General features: G+C 38.2%; 2 protein-coding genes and 1 long non-coding RNA gene across 7 annotated transcripts; 1 reads left to right on the top strand and 2 right to left on the bottom strand.

Moving 5' to 3' along the window:
- Window positions 1-1292: 1292 nt before the first annotated feature.
- Window positions 1293-3562, bottom strand: LOC136070433 (E3 ubiquitin-protein ligase listerin-like). The gene is made up of 6 exons (XM_065780383.1): window positions 3428-3562; window positions 3209-3326; window positions 3017-3079; window positions 2658-2735; window positions 2072-2163; window positions 1293-1425 (listed from the first exon to the last, which is right to left on the bottom strand). The coding sequence occupies exons 1-6, from the start codon at window positions 3481-3483 to the stop codon at window positions 1314-1316; spliced, it is 519 nt and encodes a 172-aa protein (XP_065636455.1). The 5' UTR covers window positions 3484-3562; the 3' UTR covers window positions 1293-1313.
- An 814-nt stretch (window positions 3563-4376) lies between these two features.
- LOC112019396 (uncharacterized) lies at window positions 4377-5109 on the top strand. The gene is made up of 3 exons (XR_010631669.1): window positions 4377-4601; window positions 4690-4855; window positions 5033-5109. It is a non-coding gene; the product is annotated as an uncharacterized LOC112019396 (long non-coding RNA).
- A 3254-nt stretch (window positions 5110-8363) lies between these two features.
- LOC112000470 (pentatricopeptide repeat-containing protein At1g25360) lies at window positions 8364-12979 on the bottom strand. 5 transcript variants are annotated; one of them, XM_065780381.1, is made up of 6 exons: window positions 12896-12979; window positions 12655-12726; window positions 10736-12558; window positions 9974-10166; window positions 9387-9598; window positions 8364-8629 (listed from the first exon to the last, which is right to left on the bottom strand). In XM_065780381.1, exon 3 carries the CDS (start codon window positions 12370-12372, stop codon window positions 10738-10740), a length of 1635 nt encoding a protein of 544 aa, XP_065636453.1. In that variant the 5' UTR covers window positions 12373-12558; window positions 12655-12726; window positions 12896-12979; the 3' UTR covers window positions 8364-8629; window positions 9387-9598; window positions 9974-10166; window positions 10736-10737. The 5 variants fall into 5 exon arrangements, with proteins under 5 accessions (XP_065636453.1, XP_065636452.1, XP_023888377.2 ...); XM_065780380.1 differs by having other exon boundaries at window positions 12655-12946; XM_024032609.2 differs by having other exon boundaries at window positions 9974-10113; window positions 12655-12946.
- Window positions 12980-17777: the final 4798 nt, after the last annotated feature.

The following is a 17777-nucleotide window of genomic DNA, read 5'->3' as shown; positions in this document are numbered from 1 at the left end:
ATAAAGGGCAATGTGATAAAGAAATATATGCACATGGTTTTCTCTTAGATGTAACAAAATTAAAAGAGAAAAACACTCATCTTCACAATCAATTAAAACAAAAACTTTTCCCTTTTTTTTTTCCAGCTCTCTCTCCCTCACGCATCATTGATGGAAAACAAATATTTTTTAACATAATAACTTCAAAATGGTGACTGCATCATATCCAAAATGGTGGAGACTACATCATATACCATAATACCAGGTGCAGACTCAAATCAATTTGATAAAATCATACAGCTACAAATACTCATGCCCACATAACAAAAAGTCGCTCTATAATTGTAGTTTTTACCGCTGTTCCTTTTTGAGTAAAACTACAACTTTCATTAAGAAGCAGGTCAAAATACAAAACTTCCAATGTAGGGTGAGGGGAATCTTCAACCCAAATACCCAAATAAAAATAAAAATGATATAAGCTTATGTTTTTAATAGTTTGCGAAGGGGTTTTTCCGTCATTAAACAATGCGTCAATTAAGCAAAAATCATGTTCAAATCATGTGCTATTAATTTTTGTCTAACTTAGCAATTAAACTAACATTGGGGTGCAAAGTGTAATAAGTGTAATAGTTTATGGTGCAAAATGTGCATTCTTATAGTTTATGGTGTAAAGTATAATCTCGTGTATAGTTTAGGGTAATAAAGTATAATTTGCCCTATATTATATGAATAAAAAATGAATCTTACTTTATATTTTTATAAGGAAAGAGAGGAGTCCAGCCCAGCACAGCACAAAGCGCATAACATCAATCCAAGAAAATGGGGCTTGGTTTGTTGTTAAAGTTAAGCTTAGGCGAATCTAACTCCTCAAACTCAAAATGTCATAAGAGACCCATCTTTTTACCTCCTAAGTACCACAACAATCTTAGGCCTAACCCCCATTTCAAACAACAGTATATATACACTTTTTCATCTGCTCCTCTATTTCCCTCTCTCAATCTCCACAAAACCCACCAACAATAATGGGCCCCCTTCGTTATTAAAATTGGGCTTGGGCCACTCTAAATCCTCGAACCCAAAATGTCATAACCTTTCACCAGAGACGAAACTCACACTGTGCTTTCTCACTTGCTTTGATTTTTCCCATTTCCCAAAACCCAAAAACCTCAGCGATCATCCACTCTCACTCTCACTCTCACACTGAAAAGAGAGAAATGTTGCAGTCAATTCTGAGAGCTGCAACTGCTACAAGCTCAAAACCAAAACCAAAACCTGAAGTCTTTCCTAATTGCTATATTAAATAATTGAAAGAGAGAGAATCTAATACAACGTCATCAGCAAACCTGTAATGACCGTTTTGCGGCTTGAGAAACTTCAAAAACAGGATCAAATTGAGAAAACCACCATGGTCCCATCAAAGACTTCAGATGTGGAGCTAAATCTCTCCTGAGAAACAAAAACAACAGTTACACAAGAAAGATTTCAGTACCCTTTGGCAAAACTAGGGTTACAACATGCTAATAAAAAATATGGAAAAGTAAGCAGAAATTAAATCTATTAAATGTAAAGCTTGAACATGCTATCACTGTATGTAAATATTTACAGAATTCCAAAACATAAAAATTCAGAAATTTGAGACAAGATACCCTTTCTTAAAACAACATAATGTCTTATTAATTTGCCACAATAATTATATCAAAGTACCATCAGCATTCAAAAAAAGCGATAAGGAGATATCCATTCATGTTACAGATTGTATTAAAAACAAACTAGCAACAATATGACCTAAAGCACCACAAAGAAGTGGATGTAATTAGCACCAATAATTTTTTTTTTTTTTTTTAGGTCTTTTGCCACCACTATGAATTAAGAAATGGTAATGTATTCTTTTCAAAACACAATCTTCACCTCAGAAGCTTAAACATGGTCAAAAGCAACCAATATGGTATCTCAAGAAATAGTAATTTAAAAAAGAAATGGGATCAATGATATCAACAATGATTTCTCCTCATTAACTTCTCAGATTTCTAAACAGTGCATCACAAAAAGCAGAAACCAAAAGTCATGAGTCTGTATCAAGATAGGTTCAAACCCAACGGCAATGACAAGATTAGTCATGGTGTCATGAGTGACTCGCCGAACCTCCCTATTATAGTCCTGCAACAGCCTCTTGTATTCAAATGCCTACAAAAGAAAATGCAAGCTACTTGAGTTTAAACCATATTGAAAGTTGACAAAAGTACCAAACTAGATAAATATTAACCGGGCATAAGGCATAACAAAGTACAATAACCTAGAGCCTTGTGGCTTAGTGGCATCGCTTCTTTAATATGATCCCTACTTAGCCTATGTTTACTAAAAGACCTTAAAACCCACTTATTTTCAGTGACCACAAATAATACTCCAATAATTTCATCTGTATAATTGCCACTTAAATGGGTCAATAGGCATACCAATGAATTAATGCTAAAATATCTCACTCAATATAGTATGAGCATTGATTAATGAGAAAACCATATTAACAAGTAACCACAATTTATTTTAAGAGATCGTAAAAAGTAGAGCATATATTCATTACTAAGTGTGGAAAAGGGGTGCAAATAGAGTGTGCACTATAACTTACACACCCTGCATACATTGACCGACATCTATATGTAGGAGAGACAAAAAAAATGTACCCATTGTGGAATAATTGGCACTATATCCTTCCCGGACTTCTGCTTGAGCAGCACAGATAGAGATGCCAAAGCTTTAAGCTGCAGAAGAAGCAGAAGCACCAAAAAAAAAAAAAAAAAATCACATATAAATTTAGACAACTGCAAACAACAAAAGATTACGGCACTCGGCAGTGGTACTAATAGAAGTATTATATATTTCAACAGGCACTGCAACTTGCATGAAGTAGTAATTGACCTTTTTACAAAAAAAAAAAAATTAATCAAAGATGCAAACTTCTTAAAAGTATATTAACAACACCATATACTTGAATCTTGATAATGTCGAAAAATTCTTCGAATAGGTAAAGTGATAATTTTACCTTGGTAGTAGAATCCTTCCTCCCAAGCCTCTTCAAGTGTTGTGCCACTTCACCATCTATGTCCTAAAAACACCATAATTCACAATCAATGATTTAGCATTCAAAAAGATGGTGCCTTTAAGGCCAATTCTTTTAGGTCATTCAATTGTTTTGACAAAAATTGAAGCTTGATAAAAGGAAAGAAATACATACAAGAAAGGGCACAGAGTCTTCGGTGGCGAGAGAGGAAGAATCGAGACGAGAGCTACCAACATAGCCACCGAATCCCACAGTGGCCGTAGAACCCGTCGGCAAAAGGGAAGCGGCCAAACTGAACGATAAACAAATAAACAAAGGTTCATATCCTGACATTAGAAATCAAAATTATGATAATGATTCATTTGTATTAAAGAAGGAAAGGGAAAATTGTACCTGCTGCTTGAAGGTCTTGCCTTGCCTTTACCTCCTTCTCCTTTCTGCCTCCCCATTCTGTATCTCTCTAGTTACAGAGAGAGTAAGAGAGGTTTTTTTTTTTTTTTGGGGTTCGAGTTTTTTTTTTTTTTTTTTTTTTNTCATGCCCACATAACAAAAAGTCGCTCTATAATTGTAGTTTTTACCGCTGTTCCTTTTTGAGTAAAACTACAACTTTCATTAAGAAGCAGGTCAAAATACAAAACTTCCAATGTAGGGTGAGGGGAATCTTCAACCCAAATACCCAAATAAAAATAAAAATGATATAAGCTTATGTTTTTAATAGTTTGCGAAGGGGTTTTTCCGTCATTAAACAATGCGTCAATTAAGCAAAAATCATGTTCAAATCATGTGCTATTAATTTTTGTCTAACTTAGCAATTAAACTAACATTGGGGTGCAAAGTGTAATAAGTGTAATAGTTTATGGTGCAAAATGTGCATTCTTATAGTTTATGGTGTAAAGTATAATCTCGTGTATAGTTTAGGGTAATAAAGTATAATTTGCCCTATATTATATGAATAAAAAATGAATCTTACTTTATATTTTTATAAGGAAAGAGAGGAGTCCAGCCCAGCACAGCACAAAGCGCATAACATCAATCCAAGAAAATGGGGCTTGGTTTGTTGTTAAAGTTAAGCTTAGGCGAATCTAACTCCTCAAACTCAAAATGTCATAAGAGACCCATCTTTTTACCTCCTAAGTACCACAACAATCTTAGGCCTAACCCCCATTTCAAACAACAGTATATATACACTTTTTCATCTGCTCCTCTATTTCCCTCTCTCAATCTCCACAAAACCCACCAACAATAATGGGCCCCCTTCGTTATTAAAATTGGGCTTGGGCCACTCTAAATCCTCGAACCCAAAATGTCATAACCTTTCACCAGAGACGAAACTCACACTGTGCTTTCTCACTTGCTTTGATTTTTCCCATTTCCCAAAACCCAAAAACCTCAGCGATCATCCACTCTCACTCTCACTCTCACACTGAAAAGAGAGAAATGTTGCAGTCAATTCTGAGAGCTGCAACTGCTACAAGCTCAAAACCAAAACCAAAACCCCATTCATGGACTCTCCGATCCTCACCAATCCCAAAACCCGCAAAGACGCTTTCTCCTACTTCAAATTCAGGTACCCAAATCAAAATTTCAACAAAAACCCACTTGTATTATAGCTTAATAATTGATAATTTGGTCATTTTTGTGTGGATTTGGATTAGTATGGAGTCTTGGAAATCGGCGTTGCCGGAGGGTTACCAACTGGGATGGTGAAGGAATTCGAGGACTCGCTTCGACCAGCTCTTCTTGTTCGCCAGAGCTTTTTGGATCTTCGTGATAATTTTCGCCTAATTGTTGATCCCCCATTGACACTCTCTCATAGTAAAGGTGAGCATTTTGACAAAAATTCTAAATATTGGTTCTAAATGATGTAGATTATGACAAATGATTTATGTAAGATGACATGTTAGAATTTGAAAAGATGTATGTAGCTTAAATTCTTTTTAGGTGTCACAGTCAGAGACTCGGAAGACAGTGCTTATGGTGGTAATTAATGTTTGTTAGGTCCCAAACTTAGGAAGCAGGTAGTGTTGGATGGTCCTGTGAGCTGTGGAAAGAGTATTGCACTTGCGATGCTTGTTTCATTGCTCTCTGACGAAGGTTGCTGTTTTTTTATGTTCCCAGGGCCGAGATTGGACTCATGGAGGATTTTTCTATAAGAACCCAAATACGGGTCTTTGGGACATACCTCTTCAGGCTGAAATGTTCTCAAGGCAAAATCATAACCTTTTTTTTTTTTGGCCAGTTGTTCAGTCACACATTGGGAGCTGTCAATCTTTGAAACTTATTTTTTTAAAGCAGAATTAAGTTAAAAAAAAAAAAAAAAAAAAAAGGATTTCCATTTCATCATTTTAAATTTTCAATGTCAGGGATTGGTTCTGGATTTTGGTGGTATAATTTATTGAAGATGCACAATGTGATGCCGCATGTGAAATTGGTCATTAGCTCATTGAATTTATGCTCACTTATTGTAACTATGTTAGCATGACATTGATTTTGGATTAGACACTCTTTGATACATATCATTTAGATTACATTTGAAGAAAATAAAAATAAAAAAGGTCCATGTTCTTGCTTCTTCTGCAATGTTTACTAGGATATATTAGCAGTTATTATGACTTGTTTGTAGTTTGTTTTCAACTGTATAATGCAGTGGATCTATATATTCCTTATGAGTTGTTTGTCTCCAGGATTTTCTGAAATGGAATGAATCCCACTAAAACAACTACCATGCCAAATCAGTGATCCGATTCCACTGGAGAGGGTGCTGGTGTTGGGCAGTTGAAAGATGTTGATAATATGGCAATGCCTGAAGGTTCAACGCTTTATGACCTGGTTAACACAGGAATCAAGCACACACATGCAGCTGTTGGATGGTAGTTCGTTTGAGGAAAAGTTATCACTTGTGAAAAATATCCCCGTGCTATAGCAATTGATCAAGTGAGACCCAATTTCTTGCATCAACTTCACACATTCTCCTGTTCTTTGGTTAATAATTTGTTCCGAGCCCTATGATATGATCTTTTATAACTGCTAGCCTATTTTAATTATTTTTGCTCATACTTCTCTCCAGTATAACAGCTGGTTTACATTCAGTGAGTATGAGAAGCAGTAAAGTTCATTCTCGACGACCAGTACATGCAGAAGCTCAATCTTTTTTTTTTTTTTTTTTTTTTTTTTTTTTTTTTTTCAGACAAGAGCTCAGGTTGAAGTTCAAAGTTGGGAACCCTTTAAAAATATATCTGCGCTCGTTTTTTGTTTTGTTTTGTTTTTTTGTTTTTTTTTCCTTGAACAAGGGGCTTCCTCCTGTTACTTCTAACCAAGTCAACAAAACAATATAAAAGAGTAAGTACTCTCGAAGTACAGAGGATAGTGTTCTTTTCTCTCATATTTATGATGAGGTTTGCTCATTAAATTTATAAAAGGGTCCATTATGAATGTAAGAGGAGAAAGCACCGTTTCACTATACTCTGAGACTACCTAAAAATTTTCTATATAAAAGTATTGTATAAATGTTGCGTAGCATTTATCTTTATATATTAGGTCTCACATTCCCACAATCTATTTGCCCCTATTTCTTTGTTCATTCTTTGTCTAGTTTTCCTTCTTCACCTTGGAGTAAGTATTTAGTGCTCGAGAAATACAATTAATGAATGTGTAATCTCTCACATAATAGTGGCCTTATTAATCAAATTTATGATGAGATCCACTATAGTGGCACTATATATATATATATATATATTTTTTTAACATGGCAGTCTACCTTACAAGTGTCTAAGAGGACAATCGGTAGATTATGATTATTGAAACAAAACGACTGAACAAAGTTAATGGAGAGCTTTGCAGCGGCATGAGCAACTGCATTACAATCTCTCTTGACCCAAATAAAGAGACTAGAAGTAAACGATTCCTTGAGAACAAGGATATTGCTAATAATACTCTACTAATGACCCAATCAGGATGGCAAAGTGGGGAGGAGAGGGAGTTGAAACAAGTCTTGTAATCTCCTTCGATAATTATCTAGTCCCACCTTTCATCTTTAGCAATTTGTGCAGCCCATAAGATGGCGGATGCTTCAACTTGGAGTGCGGGGCAAAGTTGGTAGTTCTTAGCCCAAACCTTTATTTGAGGGGAAGCATGCATTTATTATGCTCTTGAAATATTAAATAATTACACCTTCACATTCAAACAGAGAACAAAAAAAAAGTTCCCTAATCAAGCTACATGTCCAATTTTATTTAAAAAAATATAAAAGATCCAGACAATTTTGAACTCAATCATAGGCAAAAACAAATTCTCAATGGTCATTTATCTGATTAAGTGTTGTATATATAAGTATATACAAAATATGTAGTAATATATAATGTTTGAAAGTTAGAGAATTTTGGATTAAGATTTTACGCCAATCCTTTAGAAAGTCATTGAGTATAAGGTCAATTGAATTTTGTTTAAGGAGTCTCAACTCCTAATCAATTCTAGGTTGACAAGGCGAAACATTAATGAATTATTTTATGTTTTGAGCGATTCCTAATTGATTCTAGGTCGATAGGTCAAAGTCTTAAAAACCTGTTTTCTGTATAATTTTCAAATAATGGTTTTAAGTGTCTCAAACAGTTAGTATGCTTTGTCAACGTTAAAATCAATCAAAGTGAACTCTTCACCATTATAGATAAATCCACAAGAATTCTCTCATGAATGCTACTTGAAAATTCTTGGCTTAGTTGTGGACAAATCTGCAATAACCCTTTAACATCATTTTAATGGGGCAAATATTGCCTAAAGACAATTGAACCCCAGATCTCTTATTCAACTATCAGAGACTTTGTCAGTTGAGCTAACTCGAATCCACAACTAAATTGGAATAGTTGAAGTGTCATTTTAAATAATTTAGTTTATTGCATTATATTAATGATTTTGAAGCCAACCACTCTAATTTAGTTAATCACATGAGTTTTTGGTGATGAAAAAATGAATGGATAGAGAAGGAAGTTAAAATAATATAACAAAAGTAGTGATGTGTCACTTTTATAATGTGTTAATTCAACTAATCATATTTTCTTGTACAATAAGGGCAATATTATAATATTTTCTATCTTCTCACTTTTCCAACTTTCTTACTGTTTTTGTAAGTTCATCCTTTCATAGAAATGGACTCTTTGTAATTTGTAAATTGCAAACAACATCCTTTCGCATGCAGGTAGCTCTGTCTCTACCTAGAAAAGATTTTCAAGTTTCATTTAAGTGTGTGCCTCTCACACGGATTAAAGTAAAAGAATCGTGATATGCATTAAGGCAGACGGAAAATAGTCAAATACACGGCCGAAAGGCATAATTTATGAACTTTTTTATAATTAATCTCTATGCATGGACATATTTGTGTGGAGTGATAACGTGTATATATATGTACATATTAAATCCTCCTTTTCTTTAATTATCAAAAATAAAATAAAATCTTCCTCTTCTTTATTCTATTATATTCTTCAATCGAGAAATATTACAACCAATGCCACAACCAAAAGATGATCTTCAGATCCAGGAAATATAGTTTAGTCAAAATTTATTCCTTTTTTAAAGCTGCCGCAGCTTGTACATGAGGCTAGTCTGCATCAAAACATATGAGTGAGACCTTATACTAAAAACTACAGTGAATAACTTTGTAATTATCAAATTGAGAAAAATATATATAACCAATCTACCACATATATACATTGCAACAGCTAGTGACTCTTGACAAATCTATGAGACATAATTTTAAGGAACGACAAGATGAGGAAGCATGAGATAATCAATAATAAATATGAAAAAAAAAATGCATGAGAAATTAGAAGAATCTATTAAGAGATGAACAAGACCAACAAACAGTGCATTTTGTAACATATACATATAACTTCCCTTTTAAAAGTAATGTAGTTCAACTGTTCAAGTTGAGAGCTCAGCAAGATACATAAGGCCACGAGAAGAGCATGGTTTAAAAGCTCTGAACATTAAGCCGAACAACAAAGAAGAAGTCATGTGGTCTAACTAAACAGTTTGTTGAGCAAAGAGGAAGAGCAATGCTATTAAATTTATACCAAGTGCATATTGCTTTTGTCCCATCATCATATGTACGCTGATGTTACAAATCTTCAATAATTTCTAGTCTGTACACAAATCATACACACCTAACATATCCTTAAACCTCATTGGCAGGGCATGACCTCTAGCAATAACACATTATGGGGCCGCAAGGTGATGATCAAAGCTTAAAACAATTTAATCTTTGTTGCATCTTTAAATAAATTCCACAGAACACATAGCAAAATCTGATTCATTGAGGCTTCAGTTTTCATTTCTAGCAACACTTATCAATTATTTGTACCTGAGCCACAATATCATTGCCTCTGTAGATAGTGTAGGACTTCTGGAAAGAACAACCTTTCACCTTTAACGTAAAGGCTGAGTCTTCCCCATTCTCACCAACATGAAATACCTCTAACTCTGTTCTGGTGAGCTTGTTCACCGTGCTCTACACTCTGAATAAACACTACTTTGATCGTCTTCACCAGCCTTGAAGCCTTGCCACGATCCATTCTACAATAATCCCCATTATACCAGTCAAAACCCTTATCCAAAATTAGAACTTCAATCACATACACAGCACCTTAATTATACAAGTTATTTGAGAATTGTCTTATTCAAACATTTGCAAAGTGCATTCTAAACTACAAAATTTTTCAATCAATAACCAAATTCAAGATTAACATGCAAGTTGCAACATATAGAAGTTTCATCTTCAAATTTAATAATTTAGAGTACACATTATAAATGCTTTCATAGTTTTAGAATGGCTACCTGTGTAACTTACCAACCAAAAAAAAACATGTTGATTTAAACATTGTTTTGAACAATTGGTGGGCATTGCAAATTTAATGCAGAACAGAAGGAGAGATAGAGATAGAGACTCACATGGTAACCGTAGATGGAAATTAGGGGATTTCTGTTGGAATGAAGGAATGGCCTCTTATTATTATGTGAGGATTGATGGTTGACTTTGAAAATAACATCACCAGAGGTGTCCTTGAACCTGAGATCACCACCTGTAAGGTCTGGATGTTTTTTCAACACAAAGAGAACCACCGGGATAGGCGAATGAGCCAAACTGGTCATGAATGAATTGTATGAAAAATTGGAACCCGATATTACTTTGTTAGTTAGAAGCTACTGTCTTAGCTAGGCAATCAAAACTAAGTTCATGACTCATGAATATGAAGTATGGGAGAATAAATAAAAGATAGGAGAATAGAATCAGACACGTCAGCCGACTTTTTGTTTTGAAAAATGAAAACCCCACTGGGTAGGAACCTTTCAGTGAGGTATATTAGTAAAAGTAAAATTCATGAACTGAAATGATTGACAACTTCCATGGGCTCGCCCTCTGTTTGGGAGCTGAGAAAATTGTTCTAGTTTTTGTAGTACTGTAATAAGCAAAAAAATTATTATTATTTTTTTTTTGTTTCTTCTTCTTCTTCTTTTTTTTTTTTTTTGCTATTTATTTTATTTTCAAATGTGGGACAGGCAGCTTCTCCTATAAATAAGTAGAGGAGCCTTTGGGGGGATAATTTTAATTAAGTTATTGAAGACAATTTCTATAGTTTACACGCATGAGAAAGATTCATTCAATTATATTGTTCACATGAACTATCATTCATGGCAAAGATCCTCCCATACCTCTACCAATGATCTCCACAAGAGCATGATCCATTATTGAAATGATGAAATCGGCTAGAATCTCTCGCGACAATCTCCCTTCCTTCAATCTTTGAAACCAATGCAGTAAATAAATGGCAGTCTGCACATACTCTAAGATTCTTAACTATCATGATACATGTTCCGGGAGGCGTGATAATCAGGCCAAGAGTAATGGCCAGTTTCTCACTATGACTGAGAACCATCTCTTCCTTTCTGTGATCATCCACATTTTGCATAACCATGCTTGTGTTAGGCACATATCCAATATTCTTCATCTTCTTAATAAGATCTTTCAAGTAATTGTATATCTCTTTGTTAAGGGGATGAGACCCATCTCCTGATTCAAAGCTATGGACTTTTCTATCTATCTCAATCCATGTACATGCCTTTGTTTTTCTTATTCCCCTTTTTGACATCAATTTTCTCACATTTGCTACACCTTCCAAGTCCCCAATAATTCCATAGAAGTTGGACAACAACATATAGGCTCCTGCCTCTTCAGGTTCCAATTCAATTAATCTCTGTCCAACAGTCTTTGCTAGCTCTACATTCATGTGAGAACAACATGAACTAAAAAGTGCTGTTAGAAGCTTTGCCTCTGGCTTTATTGGCATCCTCTCCACAAAATTATAAGCCTCCGTAAGATGCCCAGCTCGTGCAAGTAAATCCACCATGCATGTGTAATGCTCCATCATGGGTGTGATGGAATATTTATGTACCATGGTGTTGAAATTCATCCACCCTTTTTGAACTAATCCTGCATGACTACATGCATATAAAATTCCCAAGAATGTGATCTTGTTTGGCACAATGCCTTCCCTTTCCATATTGTCAAATGCCTCAAGAGCTTCCATTCCCAAGCCATGTTTTCCATAACCCACGATCAAAGACGTCCATGAAACTACATTCTTGATTGGCATGTTCATGAAAAATTGGCAGGTATCTTCCATGCATCCACATTTAGCATACATGTCAATGATTGCATTTCCAACAGGTAAATATAGCTCAAACCCATATTTAATCACTAGCCCATAAACTTGTTTACCGTTAACCAAAGCAGCAAGATCAGCACAAACTGAAAGAACACCGGACATGGTCATAACATCAATTTCAGCTCCCTCCACTCTCATTTTCTTGAACAAAAACAACGCGTTCCTTCCTTCTGAGTTTTGAGCAAGCCCTGAGATCAGTGAATTCCAAGATCCCACGTCGCGTTCAGACATATTGTCAAACAAATTCATTGCGTCCAATGTCAAGTGACACCGGCATAACCCAAAAATCATGCTATTGTTTACAACAACATCTCTTTGGGGCATTTCATCATAAACACGGCGTGCCTCTTTGATATCAATGCATTTACAGTACATGTCGAGAAGGGAAGTCATCAAAATCATATCTCTATCAAACCCATGTTTGAATACCATGCAATGAACTTGCTTGCCCTCTTCTATCGTACCAAGCCTCCCACAGCCCCTTACAATTGCTGACAGAAGAAACTCTGTGATTTTAAACCCAGCTCTTTGAAATTGATGGAATGTAAATAGGGCCTGACGAATCTGCCCTTGTGTTATAAAAGAAGTGATCCTTTTAGAACATGATAAATTTTTCCAGAGCATGTCTCCCACTACTAGGCGTTTCTCAGTGTTCGCAGAAGTAACGTTGGTGGTTCTGAAATTTGTATTAAGCTGAGCAAAGGATGCATTATTTTACGGTTGAAGCCATGGGTCCAAAATATCTTGGGTTTATATTTATTGTCTTCCAACTTCCAAGGATCCTTAAGTTCTGTAAAAATATAATTGCAACTAGAAAAAGTGTGGCTTTAGAAATCATTATAGTTCATCAACAGGTGGTGAAATAACGTTGACAAAAGTAACAAAATAGATAAATATTAATTTTACCTTGGTAGTGGAATCCTTCCTCCCAACTCCCAAGCCTTTCATCTAGTGCTGTGCCACTCCACCATCTATGCCCTAAAAATACCATAATTTACAATGGCATATAGACTCCAATCAATGATTTAGCAATAAAAAAGATAGTGCTTCTAAGACTATTTCTTTCTAACTTGTTTTAGGTGATTCAATTGATTGACAAAAAAAAAACTTGCAAAAATTGAAGCTGGATAAAGGAAACAATGCATACAAGAAAGGGCACAGACAAGACAAGGTTTGAACTTCAAAGTTGGGAACCCCTTAAATATATATCCGCGCTCGTTTTTTGTTTTTGTTTTTTTTTGTTTTTTTTGTTTTTTTTTGGTTTTTTTTTTTTTCCTGCATATAAAGGCTTTCGCCTGTTCCAATACGAAAGAGGATAATTATTAAAAAAAAAAAAATGAAACTTTTACCATTCATACCTTGCCATATTTTGAAAATAGGGTTTATTATGGCAAATTCAAATGTAACTTGTGAGTTTAATTTAAGAAAAAAAAATAGTAAAATGCAATTTATGATCGCTAATTTTTCTCAAAAATCATTGGGGTCCAAAGGGAGTCTCCATAACCTTAAAGAATTAAAATAATTTTTGAGCAAAGTTACTAATTACTATGCTAAAATAACCATTTTCAAATTTAAAAGATTAAAATGTGTTAATTCGAGTCTCTAACCTTAAAGAATAAAAATGATTTTTGAGCAAAGTTACATTACTAAAACAACAATTTTAAAATGTCAAGGATTAAAATGTGTTAATTCAACTAATCACATTTTTCATACATATTGATCAGTGAAGGAAGATAATAAAAATAAAATAATAAATGTAGGGTCAGTTTTTGCGGCCCAAGCCCAAGGAGGTATGGATTTGGAACCCTCTGAGCCCAAAACAATAAATTTTGTAGAGAGTGGGCGAAAGGGCTAGGCAAATAATGAAAATTACAGTATTAAACAGCAACACCAATGAGAGAAGTTGAATTAATGTGCTCTCGGACTAATGAGTACTCTGTCCGAAGAGAAGTTGTTCATTGATAATCAAGGGTTACAATTGCTGGAGCTACAACCATCTAAGGTACCCTTTCTCTCTCCTGTTTTTCGATCCCCCTCTATCAGAGGTACCCTTCCCTTATATAGCATTGCCTTCTTACATCTCCTCCGTCCATTTGTTCGTCATCCAGGCACCCACTTGAGTACATGTCCCATCACCCCACTTTTAGCCTTATGCGAGTGGCGGTAGCTGAGAAAGCACTGTTCAGGGGTCCTATCCACATAAATGCGGCCAGGAAGGTAGGTGCAGTGCATTAAATGCGGTGGTTGAAGTATGCCTCCTTGATATTTCTCTGTTGTCGTTATCTCTATGTGTGTCCGAGGTCCTTCTCCCTCTTGACACTTGTCAAATAGATCACTTGAACCTCCCATACTCGTGTTTGATCAAACCTCTTCGGATCCGAGGACGCATGACTACTCGGACATATGAGTATCTCCTCGGATGGTATACGTGCTCATCCCCAGGCGTCCCCCATTGGCGTGGGCTTCCGACTGAAGGCCTTATCTCCTCGGATGAAGAGTGTTCCTCATTCAGGGCCTCGGGCCCAATAAGTTGGGCTGGGTTTTTCTCCCCCCACATTAGCCCCTCAAAATTGTAGTTTTTCGTACGCATCCGAAGAGAAAAAGTAGGATTTTGACCTGCCCTGGAGCAAAGCTTGTAAACAGGCAAATTTGAATTGGCACGTGCATAAGTATAGGCACTGTCGCTTCATTAATGTGACTGCGGTTTCCTTATTCCCCAGGCGCTTCATTAATTGCACCAGGTGGCGCTTCGTCCTTCCTATCCAACGGTGATTGAATGATCCAACGGCTGGGGTTTTTCTTCGAAATTTGGGCGGGAGCGCTCCTGACCCTTCGTTTGACCCCGTATAAAGCTTCAGAGGTCATTATTTCTTCTTCACTTTGCGAATCTTCAAACGCTCCAGAGAGAACAGACGCATCGCTCCGTCCAAAACTCCCAATCGCTGCTTTCAGGCTTCCTCAGAGCCACCAAGAACCCTCCTACAAGCCTGAAATCTTCTCTCCGATTTAGTCCCGGTGAGTCATCGTTCACCAAACCGTCTAATTTTCTCTTCGGCCAACAGTTTCATTTAAGCACCATGGGAAAACTCGAGTACATGGTGGATACCCCTGAGCACTTAGAAGCATTTAGGGCCACGTACCACATACCTCCCAACGTGGGTGTGAGGTATTGCCCCCCAGAAAAGATTCTAACAGACCGGGAGACGGGAGAGGTAGTTATTCCCCTTATCGCCTTCAAAGAAGGGGGGATGACCATCCCCATGGGTCCTATTACCACTAGCTATCTCCGAAACCATAGGATCACTCCCTGGCAGTGCGCGCCCAACATGTTTAGGATTCTAGGGGCCATTGAACACCTTAACTTCCACCTAGGATTGGGCCTCACCTGGCTCGATGTAGTACATCTGTACGAATGCCACAGCCAGCAAGACGCGGGGTACTACTTAAAATCCCGGTCGGACGTGGTCAGGCTCATTTCTTGCCTCCCTAAATCTAACAAGGGGATGAAAGACGACTATGTGATCGTCTCGGGTGCATGGCATGACGGCCATCACTGCCCAACCAAGCGCGGAAAGCCAGGTGGGCCATGTTAGATTTAGGCACACTAACCATAGGCCTAGAGTCCTTGTCTTCTAATTGTTTTTGGTTCTTTTTGTGATACTGTTTTTGAATTCCTAACATAGCTTTGCTGTGCCTTGAAACAGATAAAAACCACGTATCTCCTCGGCTAAGCCTTACGAACGTCGCCGCCCTGAATTTCCTGTTGAGATCTGAGATTTTTGTGAGCGAAGACGGACAGCTCCGATCAGCTCCCCTGATTCTGGGCTACACAGGATATCCAAAGGGTTACCAACCGGTCGGCAACGCAATTGTTCAAGGGGACCATCGCCTTGCTCGTATTGACGTTGGTTGGAAGGGTTTTTTGGCGCCGTATGATCTAGAACCCGTACCACATCCACGCCCTCAAGCTATACCCCCTCTCGTCCAACCACTCCAGCAAGTCCCTCTCGTACAGGCGGCTGAAGTCGAAGGGGTCGGCTCTTCCACCTCTTCGCTAGAGGAGCAGATAGATAGATTCCAGTTTGAGGGTGAGGGTTCAGGAGACGTTCGTGTGATAGAGGTTTCGGACGCCGAGGAGGATACCGACAGGCGCTCAGGCATTCGCCTTAACCTGTTAGCTACTCTCTCTGAAAGCTCCTCGGACGACAATATGGACCTGAGGAGTTTGATGAAGGGCAGGGGGAAAAAGCCCGAGCAGAAGGGTGCTGGAACGTCAGCAGTAGTGAAGCTGCCTCCAGTGTCTGCGCATGTTCCTGACCCAAGTCTGAAGCCCAATCCAGACTTGAAGAAGAAGAGACACCACTCTGAGGTCGGAGAAAAACAAGCGCCGCCCGACAAGGGGGCTAAGCAGCAGAAGGTGGTGGACAATCGAGCATACAGGGCCCGTCTACCGAAAGCCGAGAAGACGCTTTCGTGGCAGATGTCCGCCGAGGGGGAGGACCGCGAATCTGGTCCCCAGATTGGAGCTGGATGGCGCTCCAATCCTGTGGGATACCTCCCTCAGGAATTATGACGGAGGGAGGGCAGGCTATGTCGCCGAAGCCTTGCAGCAACCACTCCTCCTCCCCCACGACATGGAGTCCTACAGGCGCTTCAATCCGCAGGAGCTCTTCATGTCTCTTAAGAGGGACTTAGCCATGGTGAGTGCGCCACTTACGAGTTTAAGTTTTATTCTAATTGGCTTCGCTTCTCTTTTTAACATTGAAAGTGTTGTCGTGCAGGTCACTCAGCAAGTCTACGTGGCTGAGGGCTTGAGCAAGGACTCCTGGGTCAAGGCCCAAGCAGCAAACCAGTCCTGGCTTGAGGCGGAGGCATCCCTTGGGAGGCTGAAAGAGGAGCATTCTAAGGTGTCTGAGGAGCTCAAAGAGGTGATCTCCCAGAATAAGAGCCTTGATGCTGGGCTTAAAAATGCTGAAAAACAAGCCGAGGAGCAGCGGAAGCAGCTGAATGCCGCGGAGGTCAATTTAACGACCGAACGAGAGCTGGTAAAAGGCCTCAGGGCTGAACTGCAGAAGGCTAGAGGGAACGCCAAAGCAGCTGAACAACAGGTTCAATTGGCCAAGGAGTCAATTGAAACCGAGAAGAAGGCAGCGTACCAGCTGGGGGCAGAAGAGACAGCGCGGCAACTCACTGAACAGCTTGCCTCACTTTGTCGCGAGTACTGCGACCAAACTTGGGAAAAGCCTTGGATGCAGCTGGGGTGCCCTCGGACTCTTCCCTGAGGTTACCTGGGAGCATCTACTATGTTCCTGATATCCAAGAGATCCCCGTGGACGATTCCTCTGCTCCCCCGCCTCCTGAGGCTTCTCGGCCAAGTCAGACCGACCAGGCTCCTTTGTCCACCCTCAATGCAGGCGAGGAAACTGGTCAGCCAGGCGCCGAAGATAAGCCAGCTGATCCAGCCAAAGGAAAAGGCCAGGCTGCTGACCCCGTGCCTCCCCCCGTGAAAGAGTAGATATATAGGGTTTTTATTTTGCATTTGCGCTTTTTGTTCTCTGTTTAAGATATTGTAGTTTTTCCTTTCTTGTTTTGTTGATTTAAGTACGTATTCTTTCTTAAATGGAATGGCCCCCTATTTATCTTTGATGTCTTTGATACATGCTTTATTATTTGCTATTGCTGCTCATACAATCATACATTGCAATTGTGACACAATAACAAAGTAAATAATTTGACTGCTGCATTGTATTGGTGGTATGAGTAACAAAAACTAAAATCGAAAAAGACAGGCCGAATAAGAGTCATTGATGAGTAATGATTAGAATAAGTGTATACGCAAGTTCCGCATGTCTTTGCAAGTAAAACATAAGTTATTACCCATCGGTTTCGGATTAATCATAACGGGGAAGATATCAGTTTAAAAGCAACCAGGAATCTTAACACTTAACACTAAAACCCAGTGTTGACAGCTGCGCGTGGGGGCGTATTGACTAACCTGTCGTTTGATTAAAGGATTATGGGTTCGACTG

The sequence above is a fragment of the Quercus suber genome, unplaced genomic scaffold (assembly GCF_002906115.3).
Source record: "Quercus suber isolate HL8 unplaced genomic scaffold, Cork oak 2.0 scaffold_234, whole genome shotgun sequence".
In the NCBI taxonomy this organism is placed as follows: domain Eukaryota; kingdom Viridiplantae; phylum Streptophyta; class Magnoliopsida; order Fagales; family Fagaceae; genus Quercus; species Quercus suber.
The sequence above is the reverse complement of the archived record's forward strand: the minus strand, read 5'-3'. Positions and strand labels throughout refer to the sequence as shown.

Bases quoted from the DNA above. Each gene is read 5' to 3' on its own strand.
- LOC136070433 (XM_065780383.1), bottom strand. From the start codon at position 3,483: ATGGGGAGGCAGAAAGGAGAAGGAGGTAAAGGCAAGGCAAGACCTTCA. The intron at 3,327-3,427 runs GTACAATTTTCC...TTTATCGTTCAG, and splicing joins GCAAGACCTTCAAGCAGCAG to TTTGGCCGCTTCCCTTTTGC. The intron at 3,080-3,208 runs GTATGTATTTCT...TGGTGTTTTTAG, and splicing joins AAGACTCTGTGCCCTTTCTT to GACATAGATGGTGAAGTGGC.
- LOC112000470 (XM_065780381.1), bottom strand. From the start codon at position 12,372: ATGCTCTGGAAAAATTTATCATGTTCTAAAAGGATCACTTCTTTTATA.